The sequence below is a fragment of the Pan paniscus genome, chromosome 11 (assembly GCF_029289425.2).
Source record: "Pan paniscus chromosome 11, NHGRI_mPanPan1-v2.0_pri, whole genome shotgun sequence".
NCBI classification, from domain to species: Eukaryota; Metazoa; Chordata; class Mammalia; order Primates; family Hominidae; genus Pan; species Pan paniscus.
Window position 1 is genome coordinate 92,150,327 of NC_073260.2, and position 19,433 is coordinate 92,169,759.

At 42.1% G+C, this 19,433-nt stretch overlaps 2 protein-coding genes across 7 annotated transcripts in view; one reads left to right on the forward strand and one right to left on the reverse strand.

Annotated features, from left to right (window-relative positions):
- The window catches only part of RIGI (RNA sensor RIG-I), a 75,891-nt gene extending 61,646 nt beyond the window's left edge, over positions 1–14,245 (forward strand). For 3 of the 5 annotated variants that reach the window (XM_003830100.5, XM_055092060.2, XM_055092061.1), the window contains 2 exons: positions 5,243–5,386; positions 7,344–14,245. In XM_003830100.5, the coding sequence (XP_003830148.1) occupies positions 5,243–5,386; positions 7,344–7,640 (441 nt within the window). In that variant the 3' untranslated portion in view covers positions 7,641–14,245. The remainder of the gene's footprint in view (positions 1–5,242; positions 5,387–7,343) is intronic. The other 2 variants (XR_008619742.2, XR_008619741.2) reach the window with 2 other exon arrangements.
- Positions 13,887–19,433, reverse strand: part of ACO1 (aconitase 1) — a 67,531-nt gene continuing 61,984 nt past the window's right edge. For both annotated transcript variants that reach the window (XM_003830098.5, XM_063594456.1), the window contains 2 exons: positions 15,645–15,830; positions 13,887–14,722 (listed from right to left, as the gene is read on the reverse strand). In XM_003830098.5, coding sequence (XP_003830146.3) covers positions 14,609–14,722; positions 15,645–15,830 — 300 coding nt within the window. In that variant the 3' untranslated portion in view covers positions 13,887–14,608. The remainder of the gene's footprint in view (positions 14,723–15,644; positions 15,831–19,433) is intronic.

Here is a 19,433-nt window from a genome sequence, read left to right on the forward strand (position 1 = left end):
TACATGACCAGGCCCAGCTGCCCTGCTCAAAGGGGAAGGATTTGCTTTCAAAGGCTTAGTAAAGGCCGGGCGCGGTGGCTCATGCCTGTAATCCCAGCACTTTGGGAGGCCAAGGCGGGTGGATCACGAGGTCAGGAGATTGAGACCACGGTGAAACCCTGTCTCTACTAAAAATACAAAAAATTAGCCAGGCGCGGTGACGGGCGTCTGTAGTCCCAGCTACTCGGGAGGCTGAGGCAGGAGAATGGCGTGAACCCAGGAGGCAGAGCTTGCAGTGAGCCGAGATTGCGCCACTGCACTCCAGCCTGGGCAACAGAGTAAGACTCCGTCTCAAAAAAACAAACAAAAAAAGGCTTAGTAAAAGTATAACGAGGTAGGGAAAATCTTATATTCTTAAGACTAAAGGGAATTATGGTTCTAGGGGTGAGCCCCCCTTTTGTGGGTGCTTTGATAAGGGTTTGGGGTTTGGGGTTTGGGTTTGAGCTTCCTGGTCCCTGTATATGGGTTTTAACGGAAGGAAGGAACTCTGCAGAACAGAGGGCAAAAGCTTGGAGCTCTTTAGGGCAATCTGCAAGAACAGGAAAGGGAGAGGGATGAGCAGAGTACTGGGAGACTGCTTTCTTCCCCAGCGCCCCAGCTGTACTGTCCGTTGTCTGTGTGTGGCCTGCTGTCACTAGAGCACTCCCCATCCCCCGCCCCAGAATTCTCTGGTCACTCTGCAGCCATCTTAACATGTAGACAGCCCAGAGGTATCCAAGAACTGATTTCCATGGTGGACGCTTCAGGATTTGGTGGTGTTTCATTCTGGAGGAATAAGGGATGAACGGTTTGACAGTTGTGGTTGTGAAGGTTTATTTGAAATCAAAATGAGGAGGAAGCTGTTTTTCTTTCCTCATGGAGCAGAGAATAAAGATGGGGTGAAAGAAAGTTCATTTTGAACAAAGAACTTCCAACATGCATACCCATGACTACACATAATTAAGATAGTTTGCTTTTCTCCACCTCAGTGTGTGGAGCTAGGCTGCTTCTTTAGCCACAGGTTGCATGGGTGAAGGTCAGTATGCCATAGACTTAACTTAGGATTGGTTGAGCCTCTTTACCCAGTTATTGATTTTTACTTAGTTTTAAGTATAGCTGTAATAGTTTTAACTTATTAGGATTTATACCTATTGCCTAGAGTAACACTTAACATATTTGAGATTATTAGTATTTAATTGAATTTCAGTATATAATTGAATACCATTATAAGTGAATTTTTTTAAAAAGTTGGATGCCTGAAAGGCAAGGTTATATTTTCACCTTCTTTCCTGGTAACCTCTATTCTGCTTAAGTAGTGATTAGAACCATATCTGAAAAAGAAATTAAAAAAGAAAATTAAAATTGCTCATAGGAAAATGTGTATCATATAACCCAGGGATTTCAATTCTAGAAATTTGTCCAAAGGAAAGAATGGGATAAAGACATATAATGTAACAGTTTTACAACTGAAAAATTGGATTAAAAACAGGAGGCCTGGACACCCTTTATTTTTACAAAAATAATGAAGATAATTTCAGGTGGGATGGGGTCAAGAAGTGGGGAAGGGGAAATTATATTTGGTTTTTAATTTTTAAATTATTTCTTATTTATTTTTTTGAGACAGGGTCTCACTCTATCGCCCAGGCTGGAGTGCAGCGGTGTGATATTGGCTCACTGCAATCTCAGCCTCCCAAGCAGCTAGGACTACAGGTGTGTGCCACCACGCATCACTAATTTTTGTAGTTTTAGTAGAGATGGGGCTTTGCTATGTCGCCCAGGCTGGTCTTGAACTCTGGACTCAAGTGATATGCCAGCCTCGGCATATCCCAAAGTGCTGGGATTACAGGCGTGAGCTACTATGCCCAGCCAGTATATTTGTTTTTTTAAATCAAAACATTCTAGGTCTAGCTGGGCATGATGGCTCACGCCTATTGCGCCAGCTACATGGGAGGATCATTTAAGCCCAAGAGTTCAAGTCCAGCCAGGGCAACATAGTAGGAATCTATCTCAAAAAGGGGGAGTGGGGGAAAGGAAGCCGGGTGTGGTGGCTTACACCTGTAATGCAAGCACTTTGGGAGGCTGAGGTGGGTGGATAACCTGAGGTCAGGAGTTCAAGACCAGCCTGGCTGACATGGTGAAGCCCCATCTCTACTAAAAATACAAAAATTAGCTGGATGTGGTGGCACCTGCCTGTAATCCCAGCTACTTGGGAGGCTGAGGCAGGATAATCATTTGAACCCAGGAGCTGGAAGTTGCAGTGAGCTGAGATTGTGCCACTGCATTCCAGCCTGGGTGATAAAATGAGACTCTGTCTCAAAAAAAAAAAAAAAAAAAAAGCTAGATCTAAATTTTTTTTTTATATAAAGCAAATTTGAATTTGAAGTGGTATGGTAATCAATATATTATCTATGTATGATCCGTAACCAATTAAAAGATATAAGGGGGAGGGAGATTTCCATTCGCAGTGACAATAAGTGCAGCTCATGCATGTAGAACACTGACTCTCCAACAGTCCCTGCAAATGCTTTACTTACATCAATAGGCTTTACAGCAATCCATACAGTAGTGCCTCCTATGTCATTTTATAGGCAGGAAACTGAGACTTGAATAGCTTCAGTGCCAGTATATCACACAGCTAGTTCATGGTAGAGTTGGTAGAACCCATCTGTTTCACCATTACATCTACCAGCCTAATCAGAAAAGTTTGAAGCAGAAATGAGGACAAATAAAAAAATTTTACTGGGAGATATTAAGATAAAAGAAATGCCATGCTCTTGAATGGAATGACTGAATATTTTAAACATGTGCATTCACCCCAAATTCGCTTATTCACGTGTCACAAACCATATTGAAAGCATAAATGATACTTTTAACTTGATAAAATGGTTCTAGAGTTTATATAAAATAATAGATGAAAATAGCTATATTTCTAGAAAAATTAAAATGGGGGTAGCTAATAGTTTCGTATTGATAAGGCAATCCCTAATGAATGGAGATTGCCTTATCAATACAAAACTACAAGCCACCCCATTAACATTTTCATGGCTTTTAGCATAAGACTAGCCTAACAGAGAAGAGGCAACGGTGATGGGCATTTACCCTGTGCTGGGCAGGCCTGAGCAGTCATAAACTCATGTTATCTCCTGACAGTCCATGAAGCAGATGCTATTGTCCCATTTTGTATGTAAAGAAACGAGGCACTTGCCCCAAATCACATAGCTGCTAAGTGACAGGGACACTATTTGCACCTAGGCTGTCTGGATCCACCTGGGACACGTGAAAGCATAATCTGATATGGAGAGGCACCACCATAAACCATAAACCAGTGGGACGGACAGAATCTTCCATAGAAGACATGGAGGAAATCAGTGTGTTCTTTCTTCCTTCATGATGCTTCAGGGTTCCTTTTATCATTTCCTCTGTTTAGAAAACTTCTTTTAGCCATTCTTTTAGGGTAAATCTGCTGATGACAGATTCTCAGTGTTCCTTCATCTAAGAATGTCTTCATTTCTCCTTTATTTTTGAAGGTGGCATTTTGCTGAGTCTAGGGTTCTGGGGTGGACTGTTCTTTTCTTTCAGCATTTAAAAAATATTGTGCCACTTCCAGGTAGCCTCCATCGTTTCTAATGACAAATCTCCTGTTATTCAGACTGATTTCCCTCTATGGGTAAGGTGTCTTTTTTTTTTTTTTTTTTTTCTGGCTGCTTTCAAGATTTTTATCTTCAGTTTTCATAAATTTAATTATAACGTGTCTTAGAGTGTTTTTTGAAGGGGCTTATCCTGTTTGGAGCTTGTTCAGCTTCTTGAATCCTGGTTGATGTAGCTTGTTAAATTTGGGATATATTTGGAGGTCATTTCTGTGAATACTTTTTAAGCCCTGCTCTTTCTTCACTCCTTGCAGAACTCCAGTGCCATGACATCATTTTTTATAGTCCTACGGGTCCTTGAGACTTTGCGCTTTTTTTTTTCCCCAGTGTATTTTTTTGTTGTTCAGATTGGGTAATTTCTGTTGTTCTTTCAGTTCACTGACTCTTTTCTTTGTCCCTTCCATTCTGCTATGGAAAACCCATCCATTGAACTTTTTATTTTGGTTGTATCTTTCAGTTCTAAACTTTATGTCTTCCATTTCATTGTTGAGCCTTTATGTTTTCTCTTTATGTTTCAAAAGTATTTATAATTGCCCATCGAAGCATCTTTATTAGGTGCTTTAAAATCTTTCTCTTCTCAGTGTTGGCATCTATGATTGTCTTTTTTTTTTCATTCAGTTTGAGATCTTTCTGTTTATTGGTATGAAGAGTTTTATAATATCATGTCCATGGTTCTAAGTTGGACCATTGTTCTTAGCCAAGGCCTAGATTTTGAATTAGAATACAATCATACTATACATATGCAACAATATTCCCTGTGGCTGAAGGGGAGAGAGAAAAAAGGTTTTAGATGTTGGGGGCTGTATTAGTCTGTTTTCATGCCACTGACAAAGACATAACCGAGATTGGGAAAACAAAGAGGTTTAATTGGACTTATAGTTCCACATGGCTGGGGAGGCCTCAGAATCACGGAGGGAGGCAGAAGGCACTTCTTACATGGCAGCGGCAAGAGAAAAATGAGGAAGAAGCAAAAGTGGAAACCCTGATAAACCCATCAGGTCTTGTGAGACATAATCACTATCATAAGAATAGCACAGGAAAGACTGGCCCCCCATGATTCAATTACCTCCCCCTGGGTCCCTCCCATAACACGTGGGAATTCTGTAAGATACAATTCAAGTTGAGATTTGGGTGAGGACACAGCCAAACCATATCAGGGGCTCTTCTGCCTGTTGTATCACTCACTGAGTTCGTGCCTGCAAATGGATATAATTATGCCTGAAACAGCGCATATTGTATATCTGGTACAGGTTTTGTTTTTTTCCCAAGTTTTGCCAAACACTAAAGTAGAAAGCATAGTTCATATGACTATTCTATGGACATCTTTAGTGCTTTTATGAGCATTTTTGATGAAGAAATTGAAAGACTAATTGGAGGCCACAATTAAGCATTGACTAATAGTTAGGAGAACCAATAAAATCTGTGATTTTACAAAGTCAGGTACCATATGTTCATGGAAGTTGTATATGAATAATTATACATGTGCGTGCATGTATATGTATTGTACGTATCTGTGCCTGTTTCTTGCTATATATGTTGTACTCAAATTACATTTGCGGTCTTTCTTTTTGCATTAGATTCTGCATATACAGACTCATGAAAAATTCATCAGAGATAGTCAAGAAAAACCAAAACCCGTACCTGATAAGGAAAATAAAAAACTGCTCTGCAGAAAGTGCAAAGCCTTGGCATGTTACACAGCTGACGTAAGAGTGATAGAGGTAAGCTGCCTTTTTACAAAGTGCCTGGTCATGTTTTAGCACTAGCTACAGCTTACTGTTGGTGAAATATTTATAGTAAAACTACTATTATTTCCATTGTTATTGTGGCCATGATCTGTGTATTTAAAAAAAGCTAAGAAGTGAAAAAGAAATATTAAATGTTCAATAATAAAGAAATAGTTTTTGGCCAGGCATAGTGGCTCATGCCTGTAATCAAAACACTTTGGGAGGCCAAGGTGGGTGAATCACGAGGTCAGGAGTTCGAGACCAGCCCGGCCAACATGGTGAAACCCCCGTCTCTACTAAAAATACAAAAATTAGCTGGGCGTAGTGGCAGGTGGCTGTAATCTTAGTTACTCGGGAGGCTGAGGCAGGAGAATCGCTTGAACCGGGAGGCAGAGGTTGCAGTGAGCTGATATCGCGCCACTGCACTCCAGCCTGGGTGACAGAGCAAGACTCTGTCTCAAAAAAAAAAAAAAAAAGGTCATGCTAACCAATGCAATGACGTGTCCTGGATTAGCTCCTGGAACAGATAAAGGATACAACTAGAGAAAGAGTGGTAAAATCTGTAGTTTAGATAATAGTAATGTATTGATGTTAATTATCTTGGTTTTGACAAATGTGCTGTGGTATATGAGATGTTAACATTTGGGGAAACTGGGTAAAGGGTATGCAGAAATTTTCTGGGATATCTTTGCAACTTTTCTTTAAATCTAAAATTGTTCCAAAGTAAAGTTTATTTTAAAAAATTATGAAGTTTATGTAGTATAATGAAAAACTGCTTACAAACTAATGGTAATATGGAAAAAAGTAACCAGAACACATAATTGTAAAGATGCTACTTTGTAGCTGTGTGAAACAACAGCAGCAAATACCATTGTCATTGTCAAGAGAAAAAGTCAAAAAACCTACCTTGCTACAGAAAAACAAAGGCTAGGGGAACTATACCAAAATGTATTAATATTTTGGTGGTGAGATTCCATGACTTTTTTTCTCTTTTCCTACTACCTTATGTTTTCCAAACATTCCTTTTGGGCTATGGATCACTTTTATAATGAAAACAAAATATCTCCTTATTTGTAAAATGTGACATCTGCAGATTAGCCTTCTATTGCAGCCTTATATTTTTTTCTTAAAACTTTCAGAGAAAGGGTTAGAAAAATCTCCAAAGAGAAATATGGGGTATAACTCTTGCATGGGGGGCACAGTGGAGGGGCTGGGCTGGCTCAGATGAGGAGTTATTACTTCAGGATGTTCCGTTCGTCTTCAGAAAGCAGAAATCTCTCATCAACTCAGCTGTTTGGGCAAAAAGCCTATTAGGAGTCATATTGCTAAGTTCCCTTACCTTTCTAAGTCTGCTTCTTTAGCTGTAAAAGGTCTTTTCAGCTCCAATTTGGGTAATTATTCTACTAAAAATGGCCCTTTTAGACCCTATGTTTTCCTGAGGGACTAGTATGTTGGATCTGCATTTGTTTCTGAGCTGTTTACTCTAAAGTTGACTCTAGGTGGGGCCTGTGGACACATTAGTCCCTGACCTTCTTCAGTTGCATCTTGACCTTGGTCGTTTTCCCTGTATCCTTTGGATTGTGCCTGCCAGGGCCACTGGTGAACTTCAGCTTCACAAATTTTCAGCAAACATCGCTTCTGTTTTTGAATAATGAGTATCTACCTTCAGAAGCTGGGTTACCTGGAACCTTGTTAATCTTCTTCTTTATGAGGTGCCCAGTGTCCTCACTTGCAACCCCACCCTGCCTGTAGAGGGGAGTCAGGTGCATGGATCCTCCTCTGGACTTTGGGTGAATCTATTTTTTTTTTCCTCCAATTGTAAAATAAGTGAGACCCACCTGTTCTTTGCCTCAGATTATTGTGGGGTTTTCTTTTCTTTTTTTTTTAAATCACAATTATGTACTGGTTCTAACGTTCTCTTTTGTGTGTTATTCCATCCCTTCATCTGTAGGAATGCCATTACACTGTGCTTGGAGATGCTTTTAAGGAATGCTTTGTGAGTAGACCACATCCCAAGCCAAAGCAGTTTTCAAGTTTTGAAAAAAGAGCAAAGATATTCTGTGCCCGACAGAACTGCAGCCATGACTGGGGAATCCATGTGAAGTATAAGACATTTGAGATTCCAGTTATAAAAATTGAAAGTTTTGTGGTGGAGGATATTGCAACTGGAGTTCAGACACTGTACTCGAAGTGGAAGGACTTTCATTTTGAGAAGATACCATTTGATCCAGCAGAAATGTCCAAATGATATCAGGTCCTCAATCTTCAGCTACAGGGAATGAGTAACTTTGAGTGGAGAAGAAACAAACATAGTGGGTATAATCATGGATCGCTTGTACCCCTGTGAAAATATATTTTTTAAAAATATCTTTAGCAGTTTGTACTATATTATATATGCAAAGCACAAATGAGTGAATCACAGCACTGAGTATTTTGTAGGCCAACAGAGCTCATAGTACTTGGGAAAAATTAAAAAGCCTCATTTCTAGCCTTCTTTTTAGAGTCAACTGCCAACAAACACAGTAATCACTCTGTACACACTGGGATAGATGAATGAATGGAATGTTGGGAATTTTTATCTCCCTTTCTCTCCTTAACCTACTGTAAACTGGCTTTTGCCCTTAACAATCTAATCTACTGAAATTGTTCTTTTGAAGGTTACCAGTGACTCTGGTTGCCAAATCCACTGGGCACTTCTTAACCTTCTATTTGACCTCTGCGCATTTGGCCCTGTTGAGCACTCTTCTTGAAGCTCTCCCTGGGCTTCTCTCTCTTCTAGTTCTATTCTAGTCTTTTTTATTGAGTCCTCCTCTTTGCTGATCCCTTCCAAGGGTTCAATATATATACATGTATATACTGTACATATGTATATGTAACTAATATACATACACACAGGCATGTATATGTAATGGTTATATGTACTCATGTTCCTGGTATAGCAACGTGTGGTATGGCTACACAGAGAACATGAGAACATAAAGCCATTTTTATGCTTACTACTAAAAGCTGTCCACTGTAAAGTTGCTGTATGTAGCAATGTGTGTCCACTCTACAGTGGTCAGCTTTTAGTAGTGAGCATAAAAATGATAAAATACTTCTTGAAAACTTAGTTTACTATACATCTTGCCCTATTAATATGTTCTCTTAACGTGTGCCATTGTTCTCTTTGACCATTTTCCTATAATGATGTTGATGTTCAACACCTGGACTGAATGTCTGTTCTCAGATCCCTTGGATGTTACAGATGAGGCAGTCTGACTGTCCTTTCTACTTGAAAGATTAGAATATGTATCCAAATGGCATTCACATGTCACTTAGCAAGGTTTGCTGATGCTTCAAAGAGCTTAGTTTGCGGTTTCCTGGACATGGAAACAAGTATCTGAGTTCCCTGGAGATGAACGGGATGAGGTGTTACAGCTGCCTCCCTCTTCATGCAATCTGGTGAGCAGTGGTGCAGGCGGGGAGCCAGAGAAACTTGCCAGTTATATAACTTCTCTTTGGCTTTTCTTCATCTGTAAAACAAGGATAATACTGAACTGTAAGGGTTAGTGGAGAGTTTTTAATTAAAAGAATGTGTGAAAAGTACATGACACAGTAGTTGCTTGATAACAGTTACTAGTAGTAGTATTCTTACTAAGACCCAATACAAATGGATTATTTAAACCAAGTTTATGAGTTGGTTTTTTTTCATTTTCCATTTGTATTTTATTAAGAGTGTCTTTTCTTATGTGATTTGTTTTTTGATTGCTATTTGATATGGTTTGGCTATATGTCCCCACCCAAATCTCATCTTGAATTATAATCCCCATGTGTCAAGGGAGGGACCTGATGGGAGGTGATTGGATCACGGGGGCAGTTGTCCCCATGCTGTTCTTGGGATAGTGAGTTAGTTCTCATGAGATATGATGGTTTTATAAGTGTTTTGACAATTCCTCCTTTACACACACTCTCTCTCTCATCTGCTGCCATGTAAGACGTGCCTGCTTCCCCTTCTGCCATGATTGTAAGTTTCCTGAGGCCTCCTCAGCCATGTGGAACTGTGAATCTATTAAACCTCTTCTTTATAAATGACCCAGTCTCAGGCAGTTCATTATAGCAGTGTGAAAACAGACTAATACACTATTGTTTAAGAACTCCAATAGGATGTGTAAAACATCTACTAGAAATAGATTTAATAAAAGTTATTTATTTATTTTTTTCTGAGATGGAGTCTCCTTCTGTTGCCCAGGTTGGAGTGTAGTGGTGTGATCTCGGCTCACTGCAACCTCTGCCTTCTAGATTCAAGTGATTCTCCTGCCTCAGCCTCCCACGTAGCTGGGTACAGGCACCCACCACCACACCCGGCTAAATTTTTTTATTTTTAGTAGAGTCGGGGTTTCACCATGTTGGCCAGGCTGGTCTTGAACTCCTGAGCTCAAGTGATCCACTTGCCTCGGCCTCCCACAGTGTTGGGATTACAGGCGTGAGTCACCATGCCTGGCCAAGAAAAGTTCTTTTAAGTATGTAAATGATTCAATTTGGATGAAGGTGAATAGCCCTATTCAGCCAACTGAGGCAGGCAGACTGAAGTGAAATAAGGAGAACTTAGCATTTCCTTGTTTGACTTGTAATGGAATAATGTCATTGCCAGGCATGGACTCAAACAAAGTAGGCACTTGGTTAATTATGTATTGAATGAAAGAAATGAGCAGGTGGGCTTTTAGGAAGTGGATCTTTTGACTGACTCCCAAATGCTGGTCATTGCATTTCTAGAACAAAGGCCACATTTTAGGAACAACTGGGGAGTCTTTTTCATGGACATGTGCCCAGCCCCATTAGAGCATCCTGGCAGGGTGTCCAGCCGTGTATGTTTTGAAGCTCCTGTGGTTCAGACACAACCTGTTACACAACTACCACCTTGTTATCTCTGCGGTCCTGGCCTGTGCTGATGCTGTGATATTTTCACCCTGAAATGAAGAGTCATCTCAACATCAAGGTCAGTAAACCAATTCCTGTCCTTAAAATGGATTCATTATTATTTGAATTTCAAACAACAGACCAACCATAGCTCAATGTTTCTCAAGAGTATCCTGTGGAGCACAGTGCGTGAACGCCCAGAAGAAAGCAGTCTGTGGTCAGGTGGGTTTCTGTGCCATTTGCTGCCACCTTCCCTGCAAACAGTGATTTACAGCACACATTGTTCTTGTGTCTGTTCTGCAGTGATAAAACCCATTTAACTCAGTGGTTCCCAAATGTACTGACCCTGGAACTGTTTTACTCAGGGGACACTGTTAACATCCTGTAGAAGCACAGTAGCAGGTATCCAGCCTGCATACGATAAGACAACCAGAACCAAGTTTGGCAGGTACACGTCTGGAACTCTGTTTCATTATGCCATAAAATAAAACTATGAATTTCATTCAACAAATCTGTACTGAATAAGTAGGCTTCACTCTTGGGATGTCAACTTTTAAAACTTACTTAATATCAGCTATCGTTATATAATCTTTGTTCATGATAATGACGCTGTCTAGGTGAACACAAACTGGCTGGGTGTTAAATTCCACTTGTGTTTATGATATTTAATAATGTCCTAAGAAGGCAGCCAGTAGAACCTTGGCTACTGTTTTTCAAAAGTGGCTCTGCATTGCTCCTACATAACCCTGTGCATTACTCCACAGTCCTGTTAGAGCCCTGAAAGGGAAACTGCCAAAAATAAGGTTCTTCATTTAGGTGATTAGGAACTCCCAATATTTTTGCCCTAGGGAATACTGGGAGACAAATCTCTAAGATCACAAAGTATTAATGGTTTCCCTAGAACTGCTGGTGGCCATATCCCCTGGCATGTGGAAGGAAGGGCCCAGAAGAGGCCACTCTACTGCAGAGGCCAACAGAAGGTATGATTGGTGGAGGGATGGGGGGGTGGTTGGAGGGGCAAATGGAAGGGAGCTTGAGTCACTAGATCCAATCAAGCCCATAGTCATGGCCACCACTGTCCTCAAGTTCTATGAGCCAGCTTTTTTTTTTTTCTTAAGCTAATTTGAGTTGTGCTTCTACCACAGCTAAGATTCATGCCTAATATATCTTTTCCCTAGATTACTCCCTATGTACCATAAAAATCTGGTGTGTAAATACACATGAAGGGCATCCCTCGTCCTTATTTGCTATATTAAAAATATTAACTAACTCTTAGCTTGCTGCGGATGCCAGGAATGCAGTAATGAATTTGGAAAACTATCCAAACAAACAGGGGAATCTTCATTCCCAAAGAATATGGGAGGGAGAACAGCAGATTTTTAATTTGGATAGTAAGATGAGCAGCCCTTAAAGAACCAGGTAAAAGAAGTTGGTTTATTTAGGCTTGTTAGTGGGCAAGGTTGAGACACTGGCCAAGATACTTTTTTTGGGGGGGGGGGGGTGATTGATTGATAGGGTCTCACTCTATTGCCCAGGCTGGAGTGCAGTGGAGCAATCATAGCCTCGACCTCCCAGGCTCAAGTGATCCTCCCACCTCAGCCTCCTGAACAGCTGGGACCACAGGTGCACACCTGGCTGATTTATTTTATTTATTTGTTTGTTTATTTTTCTGTAGAGTGTTGCCCAGGCTGGTCTGAAACTTCTGGGCTCAAGCAACCCTCCAGCCTCGGCCTCCCAAAGTGTTGGGATCACAGGCATGAGACACTGTGCCTGGCGAAGATATTTTTACCGAAAAGGACAGAGGGTGTACTTGGAGGTAAGGGACCCAATTCCATTAGTCTAGCCACAATAATGTGTTTCCTCATAACCACAGTCTTGGTTGGGCTGCTGTAACTAAATATCAACTGGGTGGCTTATAAACAATAGAAATTTCTCACAGTTCTGGCTGGAAAGTCTAGGTTCAAGGCACTGGCAGATTCAGTATCTGGTGAGAACCCACTTTCTGGTTCACGGATGGTGCCTTCTTGCTGTGTTCTCCCATGGCAGAAGAAATGAGGGGGTCTCTCTCTATCTTATCTTGAGCCTCTTTTAAAAGGCACTACCCCCATGATCTAATCACCTTCCAAAGGCCCCAGCTTCTATTACCATTACCTGGGGGGTTAAGGTTTCACCGCCTGAATTTTGGGGAGGACACAAAAATTCAGACCACAGGAGCCACTGAATGCGGGGAGCGAGACAGCTCCCCAGCTGCTCAGTAATGGAGAGCTGAGAGGGCGGAGGTCTGTTTTCTCAGCCATTCTTAGTGTTTTTATTCTAGGACTGATCTTAACTTGAGGATCACAATGGAGTTCTGTTTGTAATTTTTTTTTTTTTTTTTTGAGACGGAGTTTTGCTCTTGTAGCCCAGGGGGGCGTGCAATGGCACGATCTCGGCTCACTGCAGCCTCTGCATCCCGGGTTCAAGCAATTCTCCTGCCTCAGCCTCCTGTGTAGCTGGGATTACAGGCACACAATACCACACCTGGCTAATTTTTTGTATTTTTAGTAGAGACGGGGTTTCACCATGTTGGCCAGGCTGGTCTAGAACTCCTGACCTCAGGTGATCTACCCACCTCGGCCTCCCAAAGTGCTGGAATTATAGGCGTGAGCCACTGCGCCTGGCTGTTTGTTTGTAATTTTTTTTTAAATGAATATAAATAAGATCCCCAGGACCACAAGTGCAGGGATGCTAAATAACCTGTCTTGATCCCTCATCTGGTGAGAAGTAGAAAGAGGATTAGATTCCAGATGTTCTGATGACCAGGCCATATCCCCTGAGTGCTCAGGTTGACATTAAAAATTCATTACAAAGATCCTGCCCTCCTGTCCTTGGACATCACAGCTCCTGCTTGTTCCTGGGCCTTCAGACTCTGGGACTTACACCAGCATTCCCCATGCCCCTCCCCAGGTTCTTAGGCATTTGGACTTGAACCAAGTTATACCACCAGCTTTCTTGGGTCTCCATAAGAGTGGGACCCTGATCCAATACAATTAGTGTTGCTGTAAGAAGAGACATGAGAGCCTATTTTCTCTCTCCCCCACCAGGCACATACATACCAAAGAAATGCCATGTGAGAACAAGCAAGAAGGTGGCCATCTGTAAGCCAGGAAGAGTGTCCTCACCAGAAAATGAAGTGGCTAGAACTTTGATCTCAGAATTCCAGCCTCCATAACTGTGAGAAAATACATTTCTGTTCTTTCAGCCAGTCTATGGCATTACATTATAGCAACCCAAGCAAACTAAGGCATGCCCAGAAATGACTACAGGGGTAAAAATGAGCAGGTAATTGGTTTTTAGTGTCCTGAAATTTATCTGCTTTTCCTTATATCATTGCTACTGCTACCAGGCTACTCTTCCTTCTTGTCTGCTCCCAAACAGGGAAGAGCGAGCATAATGGTTCCTAAGCATTTCCATTATACCTGTACAGTTCTGATAGAGTTGTAAAAATGGAAGAATATGAAGGTTATTCAGGCTTCCTAATGATATGGTCTGAGATTCACTCTGTACTAAATATCCCAAAACTCTAGCCACAAACACAGCAAAACTCAAAGTCAACAAGTTTTCATTGAAAATAGATTTCATTTCATTCAAATTAGAAATGTGTTCTCCCAAACCGCCTCCCAACAAAGGTCTCTGCTTGATAAATGAGAAGATAGTAAAAGAAAACTTCACATTTCTTTTTATGTGGATCTATCAAAAGGTACATAATCAAAACAACTTTAACACCCGACCTATCCATGAGGAGTCTGGATGATTCACTCTGAAGGAAAAGAGGACAGAAGAGAGAATCACTGCTCTGATTTGAAGTGTGCAAAGTTCTTATCTATGTCACTTAACACTGGTATAATTAATACAGAAAGGAAAATGACCCTCAAGAGAAAGGTTTCATTGAGCAGAGGGTAAGAGGAACAATAAGAGGGTAGGAGACACCTTCTGAGAAGGTTTGCTTGTGTTCAGCTGAAGATTAATAGGAAACAGTGAAAAATCAACGTCCTGTGATCAGTAACTTTAAAGACAAGCTTGATTCTCTCTTTCTGGCACTACTGACATTCCCACCATTCTAGCTTCCAAATTCTGGAAAAAGAGAAGATTAACAAAAATAGAGAATGTAGAAACTTCTGGTTTTGTGCCTGCAGGATTGGCACCAAACCCTCGGTGCTCACTTGCTCCATCTACAAGGCAGCACCCCTCCCAGAGGCAGCCGGGGAGGCCTCTCCACCAGGGCCTGCGCTGGCTGGTGGTGCGGCTTCCTCCCTGGGCGCAGCACCAAGTGCAGGTCTCCTACTTGGCCATCTTGCGGATCATGTAGTTGAGGATGCCCCCGTTGAGGAAATAAGTGAGCTCCACATCAGTGTCAAACCTCATGACAGCCTGGAAGGTCTTTCCAGTATCCAGCTGTGGCACAAAGAAACAGAAGCATCATTGAAAGAAACAGAAGCATCATTGAGGGAGGTGGCGAGACAGCTCTGCCCAGCCTGCCCCTCAGGTGTGGTCCACACTTCAGCAACACCAGCAGCACATGGGGACATGCAAGGCTGCTGGCCCCAGCCCAGACCCACTAAATCAGAAGATGCATTTCAGCAAGATCCCTGGGAGGCTGCTTTGCCCATTACAGTTTGAGAATCACTGCAGACTGTAAATGATGGGGGTGAGAGCCATCTAAGAACTAGAAATAGCTTCTCAGGGCAGTAGTTATTAATGACATCGGGGTGGTATTTTCTAAACCTCTGGGGGCTCCCTGTGGACAGAAGTATCCAATCAGCAGAGATTTCATTAAGGTTGTCCCTTAGGCAGCTGGCCCATCTGCTTATCTGAGACACAGACTTTTGCACTGCCTCTGTCTGGGGCACCGAATGTCCCCTGGGACCTGGTGCTGGGCACTTTATCTTTACCTTGCCTAGGGATCTATCATTTTCACTCTTGGGCTAATCAAAGCCTGGTGCCTATGGGCAGGCTTAGGGAGGGGTGAGTATATCTGTTGCTCACGTTTTTATAGTGAAATGTTTTAGGTAATGTGAAATGTCACATCCCTGAGCTCTCATCACGAGAGACCGGGAACAGGGTACAGTAGCGGGTGGGAGGTAAGAATGGAACTGAGGATAACTGTGAATAAACAGAGAAATTAATAAATCCATAGGCATCATCCTATGCTATGAAGGCAGGTAGAAAAGATGCTAGTAGGCTTCCTAAGTCTAATGCAGGCCTCCTGAGTGATATTTTTTGCCTTCTAAACCTCACTAATTTCCTTCTAACAAGACTGGTTACAAACAAGGGGGCCCCTTTTGACAGGGCCTGGCATAGAGAGGCTCCAGCTTACCTTGACCTGGACTTTCATTTGTGGTTTGAGGTTTTCTGGAATAATGATAGTGTATCGTTCTTGCCCTGTGAGCCCCAGGGCATCTGCATTCTCACCAGGGAGATATTCAAGTGGGATCACCCCCATCCCAACCAGGTTACTGCGGTGAATGCGCTCATAGCTCTCGGCCAGGACAGCTTTGATTCCCTGATGAATAAAGACAGTAGTTTAGACATACTTCCAATCTTTTCTTTGGATACACAGGTTTACAAAAGACTTTGTGAGAGAGCTGGCATCATGGCTGAATAGGAACAGCTCCAGTCTGCAGCTCCCAGTGAGACTGACACAGAAGGCGGGTGATTTCTGCATTTCCAACTGAGGTACCCGGTTCATCTCATTGGGACTGGTTGGACAGTGGGTGCAGCCCATGGAGGATGTACCCAAGTGGGGTGGGGCGTCGCCTCACCTGGGAAGCACAAAGGGTCAGGAAACTTCCTCTCCTAGCCAAGGGAAGCCATGAGAGACTGTACCAGGAGGAACAGTGCACGCTGGCCCAGATACTGCGCTTTTCCCATGGCCTTCACAACCAGCAGACCAGGAGATTCCCTCCAGTGCCTGGCTTGGTGGGTCCCACCCACAAGGAGCCCAGAAAGCTAAGATCCACTGGCTTGAAATTCTTGCTGCTAGCACAGCAGTCTGAGGTTGACCTGGGATGCTCGAGCTTGGTGGGCAGAGGGGCATTGGCCATTGCTGAGGCTTGAGTAGGTGGTTTTACCCTCACAGTGTAAACAAAGTCTTGAACTGGGTGGAGCCCACCGCAGCTCAGCAAGGCCTACTGCCTCTCTAGATTCCTCCTCTCTGGGCAGGGCATCTCTGAAAAAAAGGCAGCAGCCCCAGTCAGGTACTTATAGATAACACCCCCATCTCCCTGGGACAGAGCACCTAGGGGAAGGGGTGGCTGTAGGTGCAGCTTCAGCACACTTAAATGTCCCTGCTTGACAGCTCTGAATAGAGTAGTGGTTCTCCCAGCACAGCATTTGAGCTCTGATAAAGCCAGATTGCCTCCTCAAGTGGGTCCCCGACCCCTGTGTATCCTGACTGGAAGACATCTCATACAGGAGAGCTCTGGCTGGCAGCTGGTGGGTCCGCCTCTGGGACAAAGCTTCCAGAGGAAGGAACAGGCAGCAATCGTTGCTGTTCTGCAGCTTCCGCTGGTGATACCCAGGCAAACAGGGTCTGGAGTGGACCTCTAGCAAATTCCAGCAGACCTGCAGCAGAGGAGTCTTGTTTGTTAGAAGGAAAACTAACAAACAGAAAGTAATAGTATCAACATCAACCAAAAGGACATCCACTCAGAGACCCCATCCAAAGGTCACCAATGTCAAAGACCAAAGGTAAATAAATACACAAAGATGGGGAGAAACCAGCACAAAAAGGCTGAACATTCCGAAAACCAGAATGGCTCTTCTCCTCCAAAGGATCACAACTCCTCACCATCAAGGGAACAAAACTAGACGGTGAATGAGATTGACAAATTGACAGAAGCAGGCTTCAGAAGGTGGGTGGTAATAAACTCCTGCAAGCTAAAGGAGCATGTTTTAACCCAAGGCAAGGAAGCCAAGAACCTTGAAAAAAGGTTAGGCGAATTGCTAACTAGAATAACCAGTTTAGAGAAGAACATAAATGACCTGATAGAGCTGAAAAACACAGCACGAGAACTTCGTGAGTATATACAAGTATCAATAGCTGAATCGTATATACAAGTATCAATAGCTGAATCGATCAAGTGGAAGAAAAGATATCAGAGATTGAAGATCAACTCAATGAAATAAAGCAATAAGAAAAGATTAGAGAAAAAAGAAGAAAGAGTGAAAAGAAACGAACAAAGCCTCCAAGAAACATGGGACTATGTGAAAAGACCAAATTACGTTTGAATGGTGTACCTGAAAGTGACAGGGAGAATGAAACCAAGTTGGAAAACATTCTTCAGGATATTATCCAGGAGAACTTCCCCAACCTAGCAAGGCAGGCCAACATTCAAATTTCAGGAAATACATGGAACACCACAAAGATACTCAACAAAGACCCATAATTGTCAGATTCACCAAGGCTGAAACAAAAGAAAAAAATGTTAAGGGCAGCCAGAGAGAAAGGTCGGGTTACCCACAAAGGGAAGCCCATCAGACTAACAATGGATCTCTCTACAGACACCCTACAAGCCAGAGGAGAATGGGGGCCAACATTCAACATTCTTAAAGAATTTTCAACCCAAAATTTCATATCCAGCCGAACTAAGCTTCATATGTTAAGGAGACATAAAATCCTTTACAGACAAGCAAATGCTGAGAGATTCTGTCACCACCAGGCCTGCCTTACAAGAGCTCCTGAGGAAAGCAATGAACATGGAAAGGAAAAACCGATACCAGTCACTGCAGAAACATACCAAATTGTAAAGACCATCAATGCTATGAAGAAACTGCATCAACTAACGGGCAAAATAACCAGCTAACAGCATAATGACAGGATCCAATTCACACATAACAGTATTAACCTTAAGTGTAAATGGGCTAAATGCCCCAATTAAAAGACACAGACTGGCAAACTGGATAGAGTCAAGACCCATCAGTGTGCTGTATTCAGAAGACCCATCTCAGGTGCAAAGACACACATAGGCTCAAAATAAAGGGATGGAGGAAGATTTACCAACTAAATGGAAAGCAAAAAAAAAGCAGGGGTTGCAATCCTAGTCTCTGATAAAACAGACTTTAAACCAACAAAGATCAAAAAGAGACAAGGCCATTACATAATGGTAAAGGGATCAATGCAACAAGAAGAGCTAACTATCCTAAATATATATGCACCCAATACATAAAGCAAGTTCTTAGAGACCTACAAAGAGACTTAGACTCCCACACAATAATAGTGGGAGACTTTAACACCCCACTGTCAATATTAGATCAACAAGACAGAAAGTTAACAAGGATATCCAGGACTTGAACTCACCTCTGGACAAAGCTGACCTAATAGACATCTACAGAACTCTCTACCCCAAATCAATAGAATATACATTCTTCTCAGCACCACACTGCACTTTTTCTAACACTGACCACATAATTGGAAGTAAAACACTCCTCAGCATACACAAAAGAATGGAAATCATAACAACCTGTCTCTCAGACCACAGTGCAATCAAATTAGAACTCAGGATTAAGAAACTCACTCAAAACCACACAACTACATGGAAACTGAACAACCTGCTCCTGAATGACTGGTAAAAAACGAAATGAAGGCAGAAATAAAGATGTTCTTTGAAACCAATGAGAACAAATACACAACATACCAGAATCTCTGGGACACACTTAAAGCAGTGTGTACAGGGAAATTTATAGCACTAAATGCCCACAAGAGAAAGCAGGAAAGTTCTAAAATCGACATCCTAACATCACAGTTAAAAGAACTAGAGAAGCAAGAGCAAACAAACTCAAAAGCTAGCAGAAGGCAAGAAATAACTAAGATCAAAGCAGAACTGAAGGAGATAGAGACACCAGAAACTGTTCAAAAAATCAATGAATCCAGGAGCTGGTTTTTTGAAAAGATCAACAAAACAGACTGCTAGCCAGACTAATAAAGAAGGAAAGAGAGAAGAATCAAATAGACGCAATAAAAAATGATAAAGGGAATATCACCAGTGATCCCCCGGAAATACAAAGTACCATCAGATAATACTATAAACACCTCTACGCAAATAAACTAGAAAATCTAGAAGAAATGGATAAATTCCTGGACACATACACCCTCCCCAGACTAAAC